Source organism: Mustela nivalis (assembly GCF_964662115.1).
Source record: "Mustela nivalis genome assembly, chromosome: 10".
Taxonomy (NCBI): Eukaryota; Metazoa; Chordata; class Mammalia; order Carnivora; family Mustelidae; genus Mustela; species Mustela nivalis.
In genome coordinates this window covers 6,699,206-6,723,897 of record NC_139029.1, presented here as the reverse complement: position 1 = coordinate 6,723,897, position 24,692 = coordinate 6,699,206, and the positions used below count along the sequence as shown (strand labels likewise).

At 45.6% G+C, this 24,692-nt stretch overlaps 2 protein-coding genes across 4 annotated transcripts in view; one reads left to right on the top strand and one right to left on the bottom strand.

Moving 5' to 3' along the window:
* The window catches only part of PEX14 (peroxisomal biogenesis factor 14), a 138,542-nt gene extending 127,331 nt beyond the window's left edge, over positions 1-11,211 (bottom strand). Inside the window, exon 1 of one of the 2 annotated variants that reach the window (XM_082685379.1) lies at positions 11,132-11,211. In XM_082685379.1, coding sequence (XP_082541505.1) covers positions 11,132-11,167 — 36 coding nt within the window. In that variant the 5' untranslated portion in view covers positions 11,168-11,211. The remainder of the gene's footprint in view (positions 1-11,131) is intronic. The other variant, XM_082685378.1, reaches the window with a different exon arrangement.
* Positions 11,212-12,886: 1,675 nt separating this feature from the next.
* On the top strand, positions 12,887-20,516 carry DFFA (DNA fragmentation factor subunit alpha). Of its 2 annotated transcripts, none has more exons than XM_082685380.1 (6): positions 12,887-13,098; positions 15,133-15,294; positions 16,571-16,713; positions 18,509-18,698; positions 18,914-19,065; positions 19,728-20,516. In XM_082685380.1, the coding sequence occupies exons 1-6, from the start codon at positions 12,975-12,977 to the stop codon at positions 19,938-19,940; spliced, it is 984 nt and encodes a 327-aa protein (XP_082541506.1). In that variant the 5' UTR covers positions 12,887-12,974; the 3' UTR covers positions 19,941-20,516. The 2 variants fall into 2 exon arrangements, 1 of the variants encoding a protein (XP_082541506.1); XR_014299359.1 differs by having other exon boundaries at positions 12,892-13,098; positions 18,914-19,571.
* Positions 20,517-24,692: the final 4,176 nt, after the last annotated feature.

Below are 24,692 nucleotides of genomic sequence, written 5' to 3'. Positions count from 1 at the left end.
ACATTGCATAAAACAAAAGTAGAACTTCAAGAGATGAAAATATAATATCTAAAATAAAAATTTCACCAAATGGGAATGACAGATTAGATACTGCAGAAAAAAAGGGAAGTGAACTTAAAGACACAGCAATAGAAACTGACCAAAATGAAGGGCAGAGAAAAAAAGAAAAAGAACAAAAAATACTTGAAGAAATAATGGATGAAAATTCTTCAAGTTTGATGAAAACTACAAACTCCAAAATCCAAGAAGCTCAACAAATCCTAAGCAAAGCAAACACATAGCATTCTAAAGCACTATATAATCAAACTGCTAAAAAACCATGAAAAGGGAGAAATCTTACAAGCAGCCAGAAAACAAAGAAAACCATTACCTACAAATATTAATCAAGACCAAGAATGAATTCAGACTTTAATCAGAAGATATGTAACCCAAATAAAAAATATAACAGCACTGTATCTTTAAAATGCCCCTGAGGGGAAACCTGTCAACCTAGAATTCTATATCCAGTGAAAATATATTTCAAAAATAAATACAGGGACGCCTGGGTGGCTCAGTTGGTTAAGCAGCTGCCTTCGGCTCAGGTTATGATCCCAGCGTCCTGGGATCGAGTCCCACATCGGGCTCCTTGCTCGGCGGGGAGCCTGCTTCTCCCTCTGCCTCTGCCTGCCATTCTGTCTGCCTGTGCTCGCTCTCTCCCCCTCTCTCTCTCTGATGGATGAATAAAATCTTTAAAATAAATAAATAAATAAATAAATACAAAATAAAGTACGTGCTTGCTTCAGCAGCACATATACTAAAATTGGAACAACACAGAGAAGATTAGCATGGCCACTGCACAAAGATGACATGCAAATCTGAAAGCATTCCATGTTTTTTGCAACGTGTAGAATTTCTCTTTTATTTCTTTCCTTCTATTTTGGGTTTCATTTGCTCTTATTTCTCTAGCATATTTTCTAAAGTTAGTATGGTACTCAAAATGTTATTTCCTTCCCAGCACTGCTTTGGTTGCATTCCACAAATTTAAATTATATTGTTTTCATTTTTGTTCAGCTCAGAATATTTTACTTCCCTATGATTTCTTCTTTCCCCCATAATTTAGAAATCTGTTGTTTAATTTCCAAACATTTGGGATCTTTCCAGACTTTTTTTTCTATTATCGATTTCTAGGGGTTTTTTTAAAGATTTTATTTATTTGAGAGAGAGAGAATGAGAGGGAGCCATCAGGAGAGGGGGAAAAAGTCAGAGGGAGAAGCAGACACCTTGCTGAGGAAAGAGCCTGATACGGAACTCGATTCCAGGACTCCAGGATCATGACCTTTAAAGGGTTTGCCCGAAATTCTCTCTCCCTCTCCCTCTGCCCTCCCCCTATTCGCATGCTCTCTCGCTCTCAAAATAAATAAAATCATAAAAAATAAATAAATAGGGGTTCATGGGTGGCTCAGTGGGTCAAAGCCTCTGCATTTGGCTCGGGTCATGATCTCAGGATCCTGGGACTGAGCCCTGCATTGGGCTCTCTGCTCAGCAGGGGGCCTGCTTCCCCTCCCCACCACTGCCTGCCTCTCTGCCTACTTGTGATCTCTCTCTCTCTGTCAAATAAATAAATAAAATATTTTTTAAAATAATAAAATAAAATAGAAATTAATATGTAATGAAACTTAACAAAAAAATTCTAGGTCCAGGTGGCTTCAGTGGTGAATTCTAGTAAACATTTAAGGAAAAAATACAACCAATCTTATACAAACTTTTTTTTTTTTTAAAGATTTTATTTATTTATTTATTTGTCAGAGAGAGAGAGCAAACGCAGGCAGAGGCAGAAAGAGAAGCAGGCTCCCTGCTGAGCAAGGAGCCCAATGTGGGACTCGATCCCAGGACCCTGGGATCATGACCCGAGCCGAAGGCAGTGAACCAACCAACTGAGCCACCCAGGCATCCTTACACAAACTATTTTAGAAAAAAGAAAGAAAAAAAACAGTAAAATTTCCCAATTCATTCTATGAGGGCAACATTACCTTAATACCAAAACTAGACAAAGATTTCACACACACAAAAGAAAACTACAAATCAATACCTCTCTTAAACATAAATGACGAATCCCTTAACAAAATACTAACAAACCAAATCCAGCAATATATAAAATGGATAACAAATCCTAACCATGTAGGATTTATTCCACAAACAGTAAGTTGGTTTAACATTTGAAAACCAATCAACATGAAGCATCATATTAATAAAGAAAACAATAGGAACAACAGATAGCAAAAGAGCACATGACAACAGTCAAAACATATTTTTTTCAAAAACACTCAACAAATCAAAAAGTTGAAAAAAATTAAAGGGCACCTTAAAAAAAACTTACAGCTAATGTCATATTTAAATGTAAAGACTGAATTTTCTAAGATAAAAAATAAGGCAAGAATATCTATTCTTGGGGCGCCTGGGTGGCTCAGTTGGTTAAAGCCTCTGCCTTCGGCTCAGGTTATGATCTCGGGGTCCTGGAATCAAGCCCCGCATGGGGCTCTCTGGTCAGTGGGGAGCCTGCTTCACCCCTCTCTCTGCCTGCCTCTCTGCCTACTTGTGATCTCTCCCTCTCTCTGGCAAATAAATAAATAAATAAATATCTTAAAAAAAAAAAAAAAAGAATATCTATTCTCAATACTCCTCTTAACACTGTATAAGAAGTCCTAGAGAGCATATAAATTGGAAAGCAGTAAGTAAAGCTATCTTCATTTGCAGATGAGAGGATCATCTATAGAGAAATCACATAATCTACCAAAAAAGCTATTAGAAGTTTAAGTGAGTGTAACAAGGTTACAGATACGAGACCAATATACAAACTCAATTTTATTTATTTTATTATTTTTTTAATCATGATGAGCCCACTCTTTAATCCCCATCACCTACTTCACCCATCCTCCCACCCATCTCCCCTCTGGCAACCATCAGGCTGTTCTCTACAGTTAAGAGTCTGTTTCTCAGTTTGTCTCTCTTGTTTTTTTCCCTCTGCTCGTTTATTTCTTAAATTCCACATATGAGTGAAATTATATGATATTTGTCTTTCTCTGACTTATTTCACTTAGCATTATACTCTCTAGCTCAACCTACGTTGTTGCAAATGGCAAGATTTCATTCTTTTTTTATAGTTGAATTAATATTCCATTATATTGGGGCACCTGGGTGGCTCAGTCAGTTAAGTGTCTGCCTTCAACACTTTGATCAGGTCACGGTCCCAGGGTCCTGGGATGGAGCCCCACATCCGGCTCCCTGCTCAGCGGGGAGTCTGCTTGTCCCTCTGCCCCTAGTGCTTGCTCTATCACTCTCAAGTAAATAAATAAAATCTTAAAAAAAAATTCCATTATATATATTCATATATGTACATACAAATAAATATATATCACACTTTCTTTATTCATGTATCTATCAATGGACATTTGGGCTGTTTCCATAGTATGACTATTGTAAATAATGATACAATTTTATTTTATTTCTATATACTAGCATTCAACAATTAAAAATGAAATTTTAACATGACAACCATAAACAGCATGCCAAAATATGAAATATTAGAAGAGAAATTTAATAAAATGTGTACATGACCCACAAACTTAAAGCTACAAAACACTACTGAGAAAAATAAAAGACAACCTAAATGAGACATGTATCATGTTAATGAATTAAAAGATCAATATCGACGGGGTGACTGGGTGGCTCAGTGGGTTAAAGCCTCTGCCTTCGGCTCAGGTCATGATCCCAGGGTCCTGGGATCAAGCCCCACATTGGGCTCTCTGCTCAGTGGGGAGCCTGCTTCCTCCTCTCTCTTTGCCTGCTGCTCTAATTGTGATCCGTCTGTCAAATAAATAAATAAAATCTTTTAAAAAAAAAAAAGATCAATATTGCCAAGATGTCAATTCTCCCCCCAAACTGATCTATAGATTCTACACAATCCCAACAAAAATTCCAACAAGCTTTTCTGAAAGAATTGATAAAATGGGGGCACCTGGGTGGCTCAGTCGGTTAAAGCCTCTGCCTTCGGCTCGGGTCATGATCCCAGAGTCCTGGGATCGAGCCCCGAGTCAGGCTTTCTGCTCTGCTGGAAGTCTGCTTCCTCCTTTCTCATTGCCTGCCTCTCTGCCTACTTGTGATCTCTATCAAATAAATAAATATAATCTTAAAAAAAAAAAGAATTGATAAAGTGATTCTAAATTTGTATGAAGGGGTGCCTGGGTGGCTCAGTCAGTTAAGCGTCTCTTCATCTCAGGTCATGATCTTGGGGTCCTGGGACCGAACCCTGTGTCGGGCACCCTGCTCAGCAGAGGTTTGCTTCTCCCTCTTCTTCTGCCCCTCCCCCTGCTCTTGCTTTCTTTCTTTCTCTCAAATGAATAAATAAAATCTTAAAAAATAATAAGAAATGAAATGAAATGAAATGAAAATTTGTATGGAAATGCCATGGACCAAAGCTAACACAATTCTGAAAAATCAGTCAAAAGACATTACATTACCTGATTTTAAGATCTACTATAAATCTACAGCAATCAAGACAGCATTTCATTTGCATTAGGAGAGACATAGAAATAAACAAAACAGAGCTCAGAAACTGACTTATGTATATACAATTTTGAAATTTTTTTTTAAAGATTTTATTTATTTCTTTGACAGAGAGAAATTACAAGTACACTGAGAGGCAGGCAAAGAGAGAGAGAAGGAAGCAGGCTCCCTGCTGAGCAGAGAGCCTGATGCGGGATTCGATCCCAGGACCTGAGATCATGACCTGAGCCGAAGGCAGCGGCTTAACCCACTGAGCCACCCAGGCGCCCCCAATTTTGAATTTTTTTAAAAAGATTTATTTATTTGAGAGAGAGAGAGCACGAGTGGGGTGAGGGGCAAAGGGAGAGGCAGACTCTCTGCTGAGCAGGAAGCCCGATGTAGGGCTCAATCCCAGGACTAGATCCAGGATCACAACATGAGCTGAAGGCAGACACCTAACCAACTGAGCCACCCAGGTGCCCCCAATTTTTTAATTTTTGACAAAGGTGGCAAGATAATTCAATGGAGGAAGGCTAACCTGTTCAAGAAATAATACTGGAATTAGTTATATCCATATGGGGGGGTGAACCCCAGTCTCTACCAATACGCACATGAAAAGATCCTAATGTTATTAGTCATCACAAAAAAACCACAAGGAAATACCACTGAATACATACTCAGTAGAATGGCTAAAATTAAAAAGACACAATACCAAGTGTGGGTATGGATGTAGGACAGTAGAATGTTTGTATACTACTGATGAGAATAAAAAGTACAACTGTGTAAAAACACTTGGGCAGTTTATTATAAGACTAAACATATACTTACCATGTGACCCAGCAATTCCACTCCTAAGTTTTTACCAAAAAAGATGAAAATATATCTCCTCAGAATACACGAGTATTCAGAGCAGCCCCACTAGAACCAATCATGTGCGGGAACAGACTCAAAGGTAATTCCCAGGACCCCCACTTCCTAGTATTCTGCCCCTGTGTGGTCCCACTGAGAGCGGGCAGGACCTGTGACTTGCTTTTGGCCAACAGGACATGGCAAACATGACAGGATGAACATAACTACATGTATGTGGTTACACTATGTAAGACTATAATGTCCATTTTGCTAAGAGACTCTCTTCCTCACTGGCTTTGAAGAAGCCAAGAGACCATGTTAGGAAGACCCCTGTGGCAAAAAACATGTTGGTAGCCTCTGGCTCACTGCCAATAACTGAGGTTCTCAGTCCACAGGCCGTAAGGAACTAAATGCTGCCAACAGCCACACGAGCTAGGAAGCAGATCCTTCCCCAGCCAAGACCCAGATGAGATCACAGCCCCAGCAGACACCTTGATTTCTTGTCTTGTCAGACTCAGCTAAACTGTGTCAAAAAATGAAACGAAAAAATGTGTGCTCTTTTTGGTAATTTATATAAATTTGCTGTAATGCTGTTATGCAGAAACAGATAATTAACAGAATCCAAATGTCCATAAACTGGCTAACAGATCAACAAATTGTGGTACGTCTATATAAGAGAATATTACATACTAATAAAAAAATAATGAATTACTGAGATGCCTGGGTGGCTCACTTGGTTGAGCACTGCCTTCAGCTCAGGTCATGATCCCGGCATCCTGGGATCGAGTCGCACATCGGGCTCCTTGTTCGTCAGGGAGCCTGCTTCTCCCTCTGCCTCTGCCTGCCATTCTGTCTGCCTGTGCTCACTCTCTCTCCCTCTCTCTGACAAATAAATAAAATCTTTAAAAAATAATAATAATAATAATAATGAATTACTGATACAACAATGTAGGCTTCACAGACATTACTCTGAGCAAAAGAAGTGAGACACAAAAGAACACATACACTATGAATTCATTCATATATAATTCTAGGAAAGACAAATATAATCAATATGACAGAAGTAGTTCAGATTTCCTGAGGCCAAAGGCTAGGATTTACTGGGACAAAGCATAAGGGGACACTTAGGAAAATTGGAATTATTTTGCTCTTGACCGTGGTGGTGGTTACACAGGTATATACATTTGTCAAAACTCATTAAACTGACCACAACACACCTCTTAGAATTCCACAGTAAAGTTTTTGGCCATAAGGACTTTGTCACTCAATAAGCTATTAAATTAATGTATGAATTTTAAGTCACGATGGGGGCAACTTTTAGGAGGTTGGACAGGAGGGACACCAGAGGGGCTTCTGAAGTCCTGGTAATGTTTGATTTCTTACTGTAAGTACTGGTTACACAAGTATTTTCACCGTTAGAATTCACTAGGCCGGACTCATAATTTGTACACTTTCTCAGTCTATGTTAAACTTCAGTTAAAAAAACGAAAAGAAAAAGAAAAAATTTAAAGACTAGGGGATCATTCTAGATTAAAGCATATGAAAGAGAAAAATCAATGCAATCCCTATTTCTTGATTGCATTTGGATTTTTCTTAATTGGGACAATCTGAATGTGCACTGTATTAGTAAATAAGATTTTATCAATATTAAGTTTCTTTTCTTTTTTAAGATTTTATTTATTTATTTGACAGAGATCACAAGTAGGCAGAGAGACAGGCAGAAAGAGAAGAGGAAGCAGGCTCCCCGCTGAGCAGAGAGCCTGATGCCGGGCTCGATCCCAGGACCCTGGGATCACGACCTGAGCCGAAGGCAGAGGCTTTAACCCACTGAGCCACCCAGGCACCCCTCAATACTAAATTTCTTGTGTGATTATGGTATCACGGTTATATAAGAGAATAACCTCACTCTTATGACAAGGTGAGGTATTCTTGGATGGAATACCATGATGTCCATAACTCACCCTCAAATCTTTAAAAAAATATATGTAAAGAGACAGAAATAAAGCAAATTCAGCAAAATGTAAACAGTGTATCTTGAAGTTTTCATAGGAGTTTTACAAGAGTTCTCTGTATAATTTTTTCAACATTTCTAGAGGTTGGAAATTTTTCAAAATAGAAAAAAAGTGAGGGGGAAAGTATCTCGTTTGAACTCCTGTGATTCAAGAGTTCAGCAGATTTCTAAAACTACCCATAGATTCTCGGAGAAGGGAACCAAAGCAGACTGAACACCGACTGAAGCAGATGCTCTTTACGTCCACGATTTCAGTTGACCCTCAGAACAACCCTGCAGGGTAATCGCTATTTTACAAAGGGGAAAACAGGGTCAGAGAGGTGGAGTGGCAGGTCCGATACGCATGAGTGCGAGTTCAAAGTCTGTCAGGATACAAGGTCATGGTCTTCTACTCCCTACTGCCCTCACTGTGTTCTTCTCCCTTCCCTGCTTCTGGGTTTTCTCAGTCCCGAATATACTACATCCAGGGAATCTCGACAGATTTGAAATCTATGCTCTGTAATAGACTCAATAGTCAGTAACCCACTAAACAATCAAACTGAACCATGCTTCTGCTCTTCATTGAAGACAACTGGCGGGGAAGTACAGAAACAGGGATAACAGCTGCTGTTCCTATGGGCCACACCACATACAGACTAGAAGGGCCTCTTGTAAGATCAACCATGCACACCAGAGTAACATGAAGAAAACAACAAGGGTAGGAAGCAATAAATCTGACTTCCAACTCCAACACACCATCCTGAAGAAAGACTAAAAAGACTACCATTATGAAAAAAAGCAAGTATGTTACTGATTTCTAAAAGTCACAAAGGACAACTGGAATAACACCAACATTCAGGATATTCCTTTAAATTGGAAGGAAATTACTCCAAAACAAATAAAAGAAGAACTTCAGTGGGCTGGCAGGCAATCTGTGAAAAACCATGCCCCCCAAAAAACATTATAAGACTTGAAAAAAGATTTCTCATTTGTAAGTGAAAATCCAGAGTTTAATGAATGCAATAATAACAGATAACACACTATGTCAAGCACTGTTCTAAAATTAAGTTAATTTAGAAGCGCCTAGGTGGCTCAATTGGTTAAGTATCTAACTCTTGATTTCGGCTCAGGTCATGATCTCAGGGTTGTGGGATCAAGTCCCCATAGGGCTCCACACTCAGTGGGAAGTCTACTTGAGGCTCTGTCTCCCTTTCCCTCTGCCCCTCACCTGCTGACGCACACGTGTGCATTCTCTCTTTCAAATAAATAAATCTTTAAAATAGGGGCTCCTGGGTGGCTCAGAGGGTTAAAGCCTCTGCCTTCAGCTCAGGTCATGATCCTGGGGTCCTGGGATCAAGCCCCGCATCAGGCTCTCTGCTCAGGGTGGAGCCTGCTTCCCTTCCTCTCTCTTTGCCTATCTCTCTGCCTACTTGTGATCTCTGTCAAATAAATAAATAAAATCTTATAAATAAATAAATAAATAAATAGTTTAATTAATTGATTGATTGATTAAGTGAGTTTCTTTATTCTCAGAGAAATCCTTTGAGATAGGCACTGGTGTAATTCCTATTGTGCAGATGTTGAAACTAAAGCCAAAGAAGTACCCTGCCCAAGATCACACAGCTGTTAAGTAGTGGGGCTAGGATTCTAAGCCAATAGGGATGGCTTTGGAGCCCATACCACTGCTCTACACTGTCTCTCAAAGGAAGAAAGGGTTGGATATCACCCTGTAGCTTTCAAAATGAGTGACTAAGGCCACAAAGCCCACCCACAGACCTTCTATGAAACAAATACTGACTCAGCCCCAAAGGCAAAATGTGTTCCTTCTTACAGACCAGGTTTGCAGGGAATCATCCAAATAGTCCCTTCAATTCCATTCCGCTTTGACTGGAGGAATGGGAAGCCAAGTAGATCAGGACTTGAAAATAAAATGACAAGCAATTGCTGAAAAGAGTTAGTTCATTTCATAAGTGTGCACTTGCAGCTTATTGTTAGACAGTGACAGAATTTGGCATGAGGACCTCAAATTCTCCCGAGACTGCCAGCGTATTCTGATGCAATCCCATCTCTACCAGCTTTGGAAAGGAGGGCAAAGGAGCAGCAGAGCTGAAAACCAAACAAGTGCTGGCCAAACCCTCTGAAAGGACCTTAGATCCCTTCTACACATACAGAGAGGACAATTTCCAGAACCAAAGGAATCCTCAGGCACTACAATGGTTCCAAGTGGCAAGCGTTTTAGTAGCCTTCACAGCACTGGCAAATTAAAAGTCCTAGAAGAATCAGGACTGAAGACCCCTTTAATCTCAGCCTGTGAACATTCCTAACATAGAACAGTTCAGAAAGGCCTAGATTCTGAGAAGCCTCAGCATTTGAGCAGGCTAAGAGGGAGAAGGCAAGAAAGAAGGCCCCCTCCTCTGAGACACTCCTACACTCCAGAATTTCTGACAGTGAGAAGGCCAGAATCAGTCTTAGTTATTTCCCATAATTTATAATCCAGACATCTTTCTGAATCAGGCACTTCTGCTAACAGAAGCTGGTCTGGGGAACACACAGCTCCTCTTAAGTGCTATTCCTGTAATAGACTTATCATGAAGAATATAACAGTAAGAAACTTTAAGCAGTGTTCTTCTCCCAAGGAAGGAAAATACCAGTAACCTATGAAAAGTCTACAGGGGTTTCAAGGAGGTGGGAGGTGAATGATGAAGTCCAGACTGGAACCATTTTCTTCTTCCTCTGTCTAAACCTAACTAAATGTAAGCATGTGTGGTAACTAGTGGAGTCACACATCTGGGTTTAAATCCAGACCCAATCAGACACATGATTTAGGGCATGTTACAGACCTTAAGCATCCACTTCTGTGAAATGGCAGTTAACAGCCTGATTTTCATAAAGGTCATAATGAGCACTAAACAACCATAAACGTTAATTTGTCCCCAGCATGACAGCACACCCTCAGTAAATGCTAGGTACCGCTTACCCCATCCATGTCTACTCCAGCCCACTCCACCTCTGAATTTCAAATCCTTTCCTAGGCCTTATCATCCACTGCTTCCCGACAGCAGACGTACAGGCAAGAGCACCGGCCCTCAAGGTCCCCTAAATGGAATGGGAGTTAGCTGAATCGGTGTGTGAAAAGCTAGAACGGAGTCCTTTGGCGGAGAAAACCAAACTCTGGGAAGCAAGGACGGATCCTCAACCAAAAGCCTGGTGGCGTCTGTTGTTTACAAGTGAGTCCCTTTCCTACCAACGCACTGCGAGGGTCCAAGTACATTTCCGACCCTCCAATTTGGCAGGGAACGCGCAAAGGTGACAGAGAGGCTGGCAGTGGGGCCACTTCAGCGAGGCTGAGGCTGTGGGAAAGTGGGAACCCTGCCGGAGGCTGGGCCCTCCTGGGAGCGGACAACCGAGAACGATCGAGCCTCTCACCCCTATCTTCTCAAGCAGGGGCCCTTACGGCTCAGGGCTGGAGGCTTCTCCAGCGTCCTGCCACCGTCCCCGCCAAGCGCAAGTGGGACCTGAGGGGCCCTCAGGCTGGAAGGGGGGGCCCGCGGTGCCCCTGAGCCCGGGCTCGGGAATGTGGTCTAAGAGGGGTCACCGGAGGAGGGGCCGGACGGCTAGGACCCGAGGAGGGGCGGGGCCCAGGAGGGAGCAAGAGGTCGGGGCCACTCGCTGCGGAGGCTCTGGGCCCCCGCTCGGCTGCCAGCCGCACGCCGAGCGCCCCCTCCAGCCAGGGTCCCCGCCACTACGGCAGGGCAGTCCCACTCCCCTTACCTGGCTCGGCTGCTCTGCCTGCTCCGAGGACGCCATCTTTCTGAGGCCTAACTAATCTATCGCCGCTGGGCGAGGCTTCTCCCAAGCGCCCTCGCTCACGCCCAGACCGAAGTAGCCGGAACTGAGCTGGTCGATGGCAGGCACGTAGGGAGGAGAGTGAACTCCCACGTCTGGGTCACCTCACGCTATTGCCACTAGGTCTCCGCTGGCCAGGAAGATCCTAAGTCCGTCCTTTTTGCATTTTTATATGTGTATTATTCTCATTGAATTAAATCTCTGCCCATCCCCACGATGTTTTGGGTACAGGCAGGGACTCACTAAGTCTTTAATAAATGAATGAATGGGAAGAAACTTGGAAATTAATTAATTTAGGCTCGGTTCAGTACCATTTGTTGAATGCCTACTATTTGCCAGGCACTTTGGTAACCGCTAGAAATAAAAAGATCCAAGACTCAGCTCCTGCACACACAACTACAGCATCTTGGAGATAGGAGTCTGATAAAGGTTTGCAGATCTATTAGGAGAACGCTGAATGGAGCTTTTTTGGAGAGGAGAGGCTTCCACATTCTTACTTTATAGTAGTTAGATTTTAAGCTAACTATAAAATTACACGAAAAGATTGCATATATTAGAACTCAGTTCGTATTGCAGTTGTGTTTTGTGATTGATTATGGAGTGTTCAAAAACGGTTGCCTCAAGTAACAATTCCCCCTACCAAAAGCTGTTTTAAATGCCTACTCTTTCTTTAGGAGATATCTTATTTTCTTATAAACAAAATATGAAAGAGACTCGATGAATACGGGTTATTTCTTGTTTACATAATATCCCCCCCGCTTTTAAAGGAGGAAACTTTTTTTTTTAAGATTTTATTTATTTATTTGTCTGAGAGAGAGAGAGAGATCAGAAGTAGGCAAGGGGGGGGAGCAGGCTCCCTGCTGAGCAGAGCCCCCCCCCCCTGCAGGGCTCCCTCCCAGGACCCTGAGATCATGACCTGAGCCAAAGACAGAGGCTTAACCCACTGAGCCTCCCAGATGCCCCTGATTTTTTTATTATTATTTTAATGTTTAATTTTTCAGAGTGGGTAAGTAGCAGTATTAGAATGAAGATAAATTTATTGCCAAGCAGCATCTGGACAATCTCAAACTGTGATGCGGTTCGCATTTTCCCTTTCCCCTCTGCTTTCTTTGAGACCTTATGTTTAATCTAGTTGTGTAAGCATTTTGTTCCGGGATCCCAACCCAATTTGCACAGCTAAAGCAGGGAATCGAACTGGTGGAAATGTATCTTATGCTTCTCTTACATTTTCAGCAGGACTGAAAACTACAGTCATCAATTTTTAAACTGACTTCCTTCAGATTATCCTGAAAGTTGGGACATCTTACAGATCTTTTCAGTTTGGAGAGGGAAAACAAATTAATACAGTACAATGACAGATTGTTCCATTTAAATATTAACATTTTGCATCTATATATGTAAACAAGAGTGCTCTAAAAACACAAGGAAGTATATATGCGTGTCTTTCATTATGCAAAATAAATCCCTGTTGACCTCATTTTGATCCCGGTACTGAAACTCCTAAATATAAAGTACAAAAACACTCCCCTGGGCCGAACTGAGCCACATAACGAAGTAGGCTTCGAACCAAGAGACTACAGCTCCCGGCACGCCCCCGAAGCCATACGTGATTAGCCGCAACTAAAACTACATCTCCCGGCGTGCCTTGGTGGTACGCGTGATTTGCCGCAAAGAGAACTACATCTCCCGGCACGCCGCGGGAGGCAGGAGGGCGCCGCGCCGAACCTCCCTGACTTCCCCGAGTCAGTCAGGTCCCACCCTGAAGAGAATGGAAGTGGTCGTGGAAGCCGAGACTGAGACCCGGGCTCTGAAGCCTTGTCTGCTGCGCCGCAACCACAGCCGAGAGCAGTATGGCGTGGCGGCCTCCTGTCTCGAGGAGCTGAGGAGCAAGGGTGGGCGCGGGACGCGGGCGGAGGCTGTGGGGTTCGGGGTCGAGGCCGGGGCGGGGGCTGTGGCTGCGGGGAGCCGGCCCGGGTGAGGATGTCTGGCAGGGGCGAAGCCGGGTCAGCTGGAGCGACTTGGGACGGAAATCACCGACGTGGGCACAGCGATTGACAAGTTTCAAAGCGATTATCTCGTGTGAGAATCCTCATGGTGGGAAGGTAGACGGGAAGCAATATGCAAATTAAGACCGACTGGACTTGGGTGCATTGCCTAAAATCACTCAGATCCCGGACCAGACCCAGCCCGCGGTGTATTCCTGCCTCCCGGGCTCCCTGCGGTGATCCTGGCGCCCCCAGCTGAGCCCCCGGGCGGGGTGGGAGCGCCTTTGCACCGTCAGTTCTGGCAGGCACTGGCCAAGAGGGAAATGCTGCAGACCGTTCTGGAGTTCCAGGCAAGGAGCAGGTGCTGTGAATGACCAGAGTCCTGAGTCCCGGCCCCACACTGACTAGCCGCTTGACCTTGTACTTAAGCAGCCCGCGACCCTCAGTTTTCTCATCCGCAAAATGGGTCTAATATTTCCAGCCCTGCTTTACAGGATCCTTGGGACTCTCAAAGCAGATGATGCATTTACATGACTTACAAGTATTATGAGCCGGTAGCAATGAATTGTTTATTCACTGAAGTTCTACTGGTTAAAGGTGTGAGCCGAGCGGTCCCCAGGAATATAGTCAAAGGGGATGTCAGTGTTCAGTGCTTTTTCTCAGAGTCAAGATACCAGACAGGAATCTTTCAGAGACCCAGGAGCAGCCAAAGCGTTATAGATGCTTTAGTGAGATGGCTTTTGCCATACCAACATGAATATATTTTTCTGGGCATTAGGGTGCTTACGTTTTAGTTCCCCTTGAGTGCATTAGCTGGATGCGTTGGGCACAGAAGCTTGTGTTAAGTGTTTGTGTTCTCTGGAGCTCAGCCTTGGCAAGACTTGCGGTTCTATTCGGGTGCTAGACAGCACTGCCCAACCATATATGTCATCTCATGGCTACTTTGCTGCTCACTCTCATCCCAGTCGCATTTTAGACTTTGTCATCACCAAATGGGAGGTACAGACCTCCCTGGACAAGCCTCTTGCCCTGTGACAATAAAGATGAGACGCTACTGATACAAACTTCTGCTTCTCTTGTGCCTTCCTGTAGGTTAGAAAGGATGCAGAGATCAATGCTTCAAAGAACACAAAGCATTTCCTTTTTTCTTTTTTTTTTTTTAAGATTTTATTTATTTATTTGACAGAGAGAGAGATCACAAGTAGGCAGAGAGGCAGGCAGAGAGAGAGCGGGAAGCAGGCTCCCCGCTGAGCAGAGAGCCTGATGCGGAGCTCGATTCCAGGACCCTGAGATCATGACCTGAGCCGAAGGCAGAGGCTTAACCCACTGAGCCACCCAGCGCCCCCTTTTTTTCTATTCTTTTCTTTTTTCTTTCCTTTTCCTTCTTTACTTTCCTTTCTCTCTTTTCTTTCTTTCTTTCTTTTGACTTTTGACACAGGAGAATTTAAGATGACCACCAAGTAAATGAATGAAAGACTGCCCGTTCCCATGGAATCAAATCAGACTTTGCTTTGTTTTTCAAACCAAATCCATCTTTCAAGTAAAGATGTGTGAGGGCCTTCTAATGTGGAGGTAGAGAAGCTACAAGAGTCAGTCTGTGGGGTTTAAATCTTAGCTCTGATACTTACTGTGTGACTTTGGACAAGTTACTGAACCTCCCTGAGCCTTGGGTGTGACATCTGTAAAATGGGAATAACAATCATCCATACTTAGAGGATTTTTAGGAGAATACTGTATATGAGAAGCACTTAGTACCAGGCATGTAGTAAGTGGTATATTTGCCAGTAGTTTTAGTTGTTGTTGTAGTTACGTTAACTACCAGGAATTCTGCTATGCTCTGGGAGCATATATTAGTGGGAGCATATATTAGTGAGAGTACAGGGACAGATGTAATTTCCTTATGGATACTTTGTCAATTGCCAAATTTTTTATTCCTCTTAGCCTGTGACATTCTGGCCATTGATAAGTCCCTGGCTCCAGTCACCCTGGTTCTGGCAGAGGACGGCACCATCGTGGATGATGACGATTACTTCCTGTGTTTACCTTCCAATACCAAGTTTGTAGCGTTGGCCAATAATGAGAAGTGGGCATACAGCAATTCAGGTAAGAAACCCTGGCCGCATATGAAGTCATCTATACAATACAGCATCCACCGTGATTCGTTCTTCTGCACAGACGCCTAGTTGCCGTTTGTCTGGTTCAGCATTTACGCAGCTAACATTTACGGAGCCCCTTCTGCCTGCCACGGCGTGGTGTGGAGTGTTGGAGTAAAGATGAATGAGACGTGGGCCCGGTTCTCAAATAACTAAAAGACCAACAGTAACTAAAATGCGGCATGGCAGGGAGATCCAGGCAGAGTCAAGCTGTCCAGATTCACTCCAGAGTACTATTTCCTAGCCATGTGACCTTGAGCAAGTTCCCTAACTTCTTAGCACCTTACTGAGGTAATAATTGTAGTACCTCTCTCTCCTAGGTGTGGTAGGGCTGATAGAACATAGTATATACCAAACCAGGCTTTCTCGACAATACTATTGACACTTTGTGCTGAAGAATTCTTTATTGTGGGGACTGTTCTGTCCATTGGATGTGAGCAGCAACCTTGGCCTTTGCCGGCTAGATGCCAGCAGTATCTCTTTACCCCATTTGTGACAACCAAAAATGCCTTCAGACATTGTCAAATGTCTTCTGGGGGGAGGCAAAATCACTCCCAGTGAATCAGAGAACCACTGATAAAAAAAAAACCTGTAGATCTTGCCTGATCCACAGAAAGCTCTCAGTAAGTGTCACACCATCATCATCACTGGAGATCCAAAGGGGACTAATATTGATGAGCAAGGATCAAAGGCTAAGAAATGTCCCCATTGCAGAAAGCCACCATGCCGCTAAATTGAGGAAGTCACCCTCCAGCAGTGGCTCTGCCAGTCGCCTTTGTACTCAGCCCCAGGGACAGCAGACAGTGGCTACAGCTGCTCCGGTCAAGGATGAGACTACCCCAAGCACAGGAGAAAGTGCTGCGGACAATGAACGTTTTTGTGTACAAAAACGAGGTGCACGCAGAAATACAGCCCACCTACAGGGAAGTGTGGCAGGGTCCTGGGTGTGCGTGATCGTGCATCAGGTTTAAAGTGGCTTCTTTCCGTAAGAAGGATACAGAGCAGTTTCAAACAGGAAAAAATCGAAGGTGGGAAAGAAGGGAAAATAGAGGTCCTAGATGAGGATTGGCTTTCCTCTGAACCCCTGAGGAAAGGCTCTTCTTCACCACTGAAATTATCCGAAATGGTCGGGGAAGCACGTGCAGTATCCTCGAGGCCTGTGTGTTGGAGGAGGAGGAGAACATAGCACCTCAGGTCTCTCTGTGACTGGCTTCCCCCCATGTCAGATGGAGGCACAGCGTGGATTTCCCAAGAGTCCTTTGACGTGGATGAAACAGACAGCGGGGCAGGGCTGAAGTGGAAGCATGTGGCCAGGCAGCTGAAGGAGGACCTATCCCGCATCATCCTCCTGTCCGAGGAAGACCTCCAGGTAAGCCCCCTCCACAGCCCGCAGCCACACTCACCCGGCCTCCGCTGCCCCCAGCCCCTTAGTTTCCATGCATCTTGCCAGAATAATTTCATTATTTATTAATTTTCAAACGCTACTTTGGTGACAACCAAGACTCTTCATTTTCTAATTCTCGCACCTAGAGTAGAAAATACAGAAGCTCAGGGGTGCCTGGGGGGGTACAGTCAGTTAAGTGTCCGACTCTTGATTTTGGCTCAGGTCACGATCTCACAGTGGTGAAATGGAGCCCCGCATCAGGCTCTGTGTTCAGCACAAAATCTGCTTGAGATTCTCTCTCCCTCTGCCCCTCCCCTGCTCTCTCACTCTCCATCTCTCTCAAAATAAATAAATAAAATCTTAAAAAAGAAAGAAAAGAAAATTCAGATGTCCAGGCCCCACTAGACCTATTTAGGCTCACGGAGGGGGCGGGGAGTTGAGGACGTAGCGCCAGAGTATGGAGTTGAGAGGAACCAAGTGAAATCTCAGCTCCTTCACTACGACTTTGAGCCAGTAACTTAGCCTCTTTGCCTAGATTTCCTGTCCAGTAAAACTGGGATAAAAATAGTATGTGTTAATTCCAAAAAATATTTCTTGAGCCCCTGCCCTGTACCTGGCAGGGTCCTGTCTAGGGGTGCAGTGGTGAACAAGCCAGACCCAGAATTCTGATGGAGGGAAGCATCTTAGAGGGGTAGCAGGTGGGGCAGTGTGCCGAGAGCAGCCGGGCTAGCGGTCTAGATGGGGAGGTCAGGGGAGGCCCCTTCAAGGAGTGGCTTTGGTAATTTTTAAACTTAGAAGCTTATATATTTGAATAAATACTATGAATACAGTCACATGGCTCAAAATCCGAGGGGTATGGAAAGCTATCCTGGTAGCCCAGAAGTGAAAGCATCCGAAACACGCCAGGCACTGATGAACGGCTGAGTCCAATGTGGCCGAGCCGCACAGTGGCGTGTCATTCAGCCCTTAGAGGAATGTCGGATTAACATGCGCTGTGACATGGACAAGCCTTCAAAATACTGTGCTACGTGAGAGAAGCCAGACGTGTAAGACTACAGATTTATAGTTGCATTTCTATGAAGGGGCCGGAATAGCCAAATCCATAGAGATAGAAGGTAGGCGAGTGGACTGCCTGGGGCTGCGGTTGGGGGAACTTGGAGAAGAAACGGAGTAACTGCTAGTAGGTACAGTTCTTTTCGGGGTGGTGAAAATGTTCTGAACTGGATCGCGGCGATGACTGCACAGCTCTGTGCAGGTACTAAACCCACCTAGGTATGCCCGTCCTATGGGTGAATTGTGAGGTGTGTGTATTATATCTCAGTAAAGCTGTTTGCCTGGCCTGGTGGGGGAGGGGGATGGGAGGGGGTGCTGGGGTGGGGGGTGTACGGGTGTACGTGAAAAATCTTACTCCTGCCCCAGCCACTACATTTCTCTTCCCAGAGATAACCAATCTCTCAGATTCCCATTCTAGGCCTATTTTATATACTAGTAAATACAAGTATATTTTCTCCTCCCCTATATTACACAAGTGGAAGCATATTTACTCTTTTTTTTTTTTTAAAGATTTTATGTATTTATTTGACAGAGAGAAATCACAAGTAGATGGAGAGGCAGGCAGAGAGAGAGAGGGAAGCAGGCTCCCTGCTGAGCAGAGAGCCCGATGCGGGACTCGATCCCAGGACCCTGAGATCATGACCCGAGCCGAAGGCAGCGGCTTAACCCACCGAGCCACCCAGGTGCCCCTATTTGTAGGTTTCTTAAAGTCTGTTTTGCTCATTAGGTGCTCATTGATGTTCCGTGTTCAGACCTGGCTCAGGAACTCTGCCAAAGTTGCATCACGGTGCAGGGGCTTCAGAACACCCTCCAGCAGGTGCTTGACCAGAGGGAGGAAGCCCGTCAGTCCAAGCAGCTCTTGGAGCTCTACCTCCAGGCTTTGGAGAAGGAGGGCAGCATCTTCTCAAAGCAACAAGGTAGGAACCACTGGCCAGGGGAGTCCCCCTGAGGGCCGAAGGCCTAGAGAGCCTTTCCTGGGGAGAGAACCGGGGTTTATAAGAGGGTCAGACAGGCGAGCAGCCGCAGCTGCTGGTGTCCTGAAATGAAATGACTTGCTTCCATCCTGCCTGATTCCTGGGTGTGCGGCGGTGCACTCACACCGTGTGCCGTCTCCGTCACGTCTGCTTTGCAGAGTCCAGCGCCAGCTTCAGTGATGACATGGATGCAGTCGATGCGGGCACTAACCGTGAGAGCTCATCCGGAGTCACCCTGACCGGCCAGGTCCTTACCGCGCTGAAGGAGAAGCCGGCCCCAGAGCTGAGTCTGTCTAGTTGGGATTTGGAGGTGGGTGAGAACCAGGGACCCTGAGCTGCACCGAGCCACTCCCCCCGGGGGTGCAGTGTTGCCCTCCAGAGGCGCGTGCGAGGGCGCTTTCCACCTCTGCAGACCCTGACTCACAGCTGCCCGCTTGCAAAGCATCTCATTTAATCTATATCACATGGCTTGAGCAAAACGGGGTGCACTCCCTCAGATCGTCAAACATTATTCTCTGGGGCACAGCGGGCTATGGAGTGAGCAAACGTTGACAGGGAGGAATGGCAGGGCTCAGGTGTCTGGTTCTGTCGGCCCCGGAGGACAATCCGTGGGCAGTGAGGCACACGCGGGATGTAGTGAAAGGCGCACCTGCGGGGGTCCTCTGGTGCTGGCTCCACAGCCATGGAACCGGAAGCCGGATGCCACTTCTCGTTCTTCATCCTCGTCCCTGTCCCAAGCACCTCCCCAGTGTCGCTGGGAGGGAGGAAGCCTATGGACTCGCACTGGGCTACATCCTTTCCTGGCGGTGTTGGAGGGTAAGAAAAGGCCTGTGGCCGCCAAATGCAAACGCTGCCATTTCCACGCCAGGACATAGCCCAGGCTGGTGTGGCCTGGTCTTGTTCCCCTAAAGAAGCTCCCGGGAGCCTGCGAGCAGAGGTCATGGTTCTCAGTGGCTCTTGTTCTTGCTGCAGTTGGTCACCAAGGAAGACCCCAGAGCGCTGGCCACTGCCTTGAGCTGGGACGTAAAGAAGACGGAGACGGCGCAGCAGGCCTGTCGCCAGGAGCTCGGCCGGCGGCTCCAGCAGGTGCAGAGCCTGCGTTCTCTCCGGAGCATGTCCACGAGGAAGAGCTCGCCACCCGGAGAACCGCCGGAGCCCAAGCGAGCCAAACAAGAGCCCGCGTAGCCGCCGCTGGAGAACCTGCGACCTTGTTTTTATTCGCGAGAAATACCTTCAGCCTGTTTCCCCGAGCTGGTGCCTTACTGGTGGCCGCCCCACCCCCCACCCCCGCTTCCGGGGTGTTCTCCCGCAGCAGGCCGGAGGGCCGGCCTCCTTCCCTTCCCGAGGAGCCCTTCCACCTGTTCGAATGACGTGGCCGTGTCCACAGAACCCCGCCCCTTCTGATGAGAGCTTCTTACGTTTTCTGTTTGAAAGAAACTGTCAAGGACAGTAAAAAGAAATTCCAGACGCACTGTCCTTGTTCTGAAGCCAGAACTGCAGAATTCTAAACACAAATGATAGTCGAAAAGGTGACAGAACGGAGTTGATGTACGGCCACAAACTCGCGTCTCAAGTTAATGAGTTTTTTGGTTTGTGTAAAGACACGTATTAAGTTTGCAGACCACAGGGACATATGGTGAGTGCAATTTGCCATTTCTAATTGTGAAATTATATCTGTTACCACTGTGAGACTGTTTCCAGTCTTCTGATATGTTTCATCAGCAGGGGGGATGAAAGGTCATTAAATCGATCTCCATGTGATACGACTGTGAGTCTCTCTGGGTGCAAAGCAGAGCCTTCTGGTTTGTGTACTTCCTGTTTCTGTACAAACTTGGTCTTTGGGTTTTGTACTCTGACTTGGAACAGATTTCCATCCAGATGAATGTCCAGCATGACATTCAAATTCACACATGCTATGGGCCGATTCTTCGTTATCCAGAATCTTCCTGCACAGGCGGGCAGAACTGGCATCGCCCGCCTCCCTCCGCCCGCTCAATGCCAGTGGCAGTCTGCAGGCCCCGAGACAACTGAAAACATGCCCACACACTTTCAGGATGCCCCTGGAGGGGCACTAATGCCAGTGGGGGATTCTTCTAGTACATTGCGGTCTGCTCTGTGCCAGCGCTGACCATCCTGGAGCCTCACAAAACTGAGTGAGCTGCCAGGGTGCGGCTCCCCGTCTCACATCCATGAGCAAAGCTGTGCTCAGTGCAGCGTAGAGACGGGCCCCATGTCAGAAGGCTAATTGGAGGGTCAGGATTCTGGTTCGAATTCCAATACTCTTCCCGCTTATTTTTTTTTTAAGATTTTATTTATTTATTAGAGAAAGCACACGCACAAACTGGGGAGAAGAGCAGAGGCAGAGGGAGAAGCAGACTCCCTGCCAATCAGGGAGCCCGATGCGGGGCTCGATCCCAGGACCCCAGGATCATGACTGATAATGACTGAGCCACCGGGTTCCCAGTGATCTTCCCACTTTCAGGTGTTTTCTCTTGGGTCCACACACTCTTCCTTCTGCATCCAGATCACTGGTTTTGTTACACCAACCTAAGAAGTGGGGGTCAGCTCGAACTGGAAAAGTCCTCCTGTGCCTACAGCGTAACTGCCAAAAGATTTCTGATCGTGGGCACAGTGCTGGTGGTGTAAGCCAAGTAAACAGCCCTGCGAGCACTGTACAGTGAGCCCAGTGGTAAAGGGAGCCTGGATTCCAGGAACAGTGGTACCTCTACTCACCAGTCCTAACATCATCTCCACCTTTGCCCCACTGAGTTAAAAAATACTGTCTTTAGTGATGTGTGTCCGATCCACAGGAGAGCTCTCGTTGGCTGGCCTGGGTGTCGGGGCTGGTATGCTATGCTAGAAACCAATCCACCAAGCCTCTTGGCTGCGTAGAATAATGGGGAAAGTACTGTAGGCTTGGAGGGAACCAAGCCCACTGTTGAAAGGGTTAAATGAAGCAGTGTCTGAGGAGGAGCCCAGTGCCTTGCTCAGGCTGGAGAGCAGGTTCCCTTATTCCCCCCAGGGGTGGGGCAGGAACAAAGACAGAGCTGCGTGAGGGGGCCCCCAGCTATGGATCCACAGAGCAAAGACCTTAGTCTGCAAACTCGGGCCCAAAATGCGTAGAGCTTGCAGCCGCAAACACATTCTACTGCCCACAGTGCTATTCACCGTCCCTGCGCTGCTGTGCCTCCAGGCCTTCTAGAATAGAAACGTAGCAGCCAGCAATATGTCTAAAAATAGGAGAGAGCGCGCGGGGCAGCCTGTTCCTACGGTGGGAGAAAAGGACGTCAGAGGAAGCAGCCGGGACTACTGAACTCTGCATTAGCCATATTCCATTCTTTCAGCTCAAGTCAAATGTCGGTCCCCATTAGGCAATCGGCTTTGACAGGAGCTGTGCTAATTACCACTTACCAACCTTTAATTTCTGGGGAAAAGCAAAAAGGAAAAAAAACTAATGGGTTTTTCACTTTCCAGAGAGAAAGAGATAAAATAATAGCAGTCTGGGAAAAGAAAACCTTCATTAATTACAAAAATGATTAATGTGCCTTTACTAACCAGATTGTTTAGCTCTTTTATTTCTTAGCCATCCACTCAGTTTTTTCTTTTGTTCTTTTTGGGGGGGGCGCTTCAGGGTTTTTCCTCCATTCTATTTTATTTGTAGGGTTTTGCCTTAAAATATCTTGCTGTGTCTTTTTTTTCTTTTTTTCTTTTTTTAAAGATTTTATCCATTTATTTTTGTGTGAGAGAAAGAGAGAGCGAGCAAGCACGAGTGTGGGGAGGAGCAGAGGGAGACACAGGCTCCCCATTGATCAGGAAACCCGATATGGGACTCGATCCCAGGACTCTGGGATCACGACCTGAGCTGAAGGCAGATGCTTAAGGGTCTGAGTCACCCAGGCGCCCACTTGCTGTGTCTTGCATTACTTGAAGTTTTTAAGGACTTTATAAGTGGTATTTCTCAACATCCAGCCACTGCGTGATTCCTCTGACAGTGGGGTCCTCCGTCCCACTGGAAGGCTTCCAATGACGGGGATAGACTCATTCCCAGGAAATGCACTGAATTTTCGGATTGCAGAACCTCAGAGTTCACTGTTTGCTCAAACTAAATCAGAACACACTTTGCAGGGGCGCCCAGCTGGCTCTGTCAGTATAGAACATGTTACTCTGGACCTCAGGGTTGTGAGTTCAAGCCCCAGGCAGGTTGTAGGGATTACTCAAAAATAAAATCTATTTTTTAAAAGGAGCACACTTGGGCGCCCGGGTGGCTCAGTGGGTTAAGTCTCTGCCTTCGGCTCAGGTCATGATCTCGGGGTCCTGGGATCGAGTCCCGCATCGGGCTCTCTGCTCGGCAGGGAGCCTTCTTCCCCCTCTCTCTCTGCCTGCCTCTCTGTCTGCTTGTGATTTCTCTCTGTGTGTGTGTCAAATAAATAAATAAAATCTTTAAAAAAAAAAAAAAAGAGCACACTTTGCAATTACGAGGCAATGAACCAACAGGTTAATGGACAGATAGTGGATTTTCCTCAGCATTTCCCAACAGCTGTCTAAGAACTATCACCAAAATGTAGCTTTTCCTCCAGTTTACTATTATTTTAACAAGACAAGCACATGTATTTTTGATCCCTTAACTAATTATAAGTGGAAAAGATAAATCAGTGTTACTTTTATTAGTGTTACGACAAGCTAGAAATGGTAGCCCAGCTGCCCGTTGCCTCTTCCTTTCTCATCTAGAAACTGAAATTTTCCTTCTTTTTAAAACCTACCTAACTCTTCCTCTTCCGATTTATTCAAAATGGAACCCAGGGGCTCCCGGCTGGCTCAGTTGGCATAAGGTGCAACTCTTGATCTCAAGAGTTTGAGCCCCACACTAGCTGTAGAGGTTATTGAAATAAACTTTTTAAAAATGGAACCCATAGCGCTACTGAAGAAGCTGGTATTAGGATGTGGGTGATCCCTTCAGCAGGTGCTACTACATCAAGTTTTTTAAGTGTCTCCCATGAGCCTATTGGTCTGAGTTTCCTAAAGCCTAGAATGGTTTGCCATCAGTCCTGAAATAGGGCTACTAGGAAGGATTTCTGTCGAGTGTTCGTGTCACACTGAATTCTTTCTCAGCAGTTAAGGATCCATTCTGGTGCCAAATATTAGAAATAAATGCAAGAGGGGCGCCTGGGTGGCTCCGTCAGTTGAACGTATGACTCTTGATTTCAGCCCATGATATGATCTCAGGGTCGTGGGATCAAGCCCTGCATTGGGCTCTGCCCACAGCATGGAGTCTGCTTGAGATTCTCTCTCTCCCCCTCTGCCCTTAACCCCCGCTCATCTGTGCTTCTCTCTCTCAAATAACAAGTTTTTTAAAAAGAAGCACGCAAGAATGAATTACAAGCTGTCCAGGTGCCGACGACCACATCTACACACTTGTCTATGTGGAGCTACACAAAGGTATACTTCGAGAAAAGTCTACGTGAAACCTGATGGTAGAAAATTGCCCTAATATACCCATTTCACCCTAATGTATATTCATCATGAGCATATTAATCTAGCCTACCATGCAGTTGCGGCCAGTTAACGTTTTATTAAGCCCCGGAACCAAATAAGGTAAGCTTAGACTTGACAGATGTCCTGCCAGTCTCATTAGCATAGCCTCATTATCCTTCAGATATTACTTAGTTCAAAGTTAAAAGTCCCCAATCCTAAGGACTCTGTATGTATGACCCCAGTTGAAACTGAAAAACAATGAGCAGGCTATTTCTTCTAGAAAAATCTTAAAAGACCAAGTTCTGAAGGTTAGCTGGCCCTTCAGGCTGGCATCCTGCACCAGGGCACTGACCCAATTACCGGTCTCTTAAAGCTGCTGTGTTTGGAAGTGCGGGTGCTATTAAGGCTCCTCGAACACATTATACTTTACTCAGCTCGTAATTATGAACACGAGCTCAGCGCCGC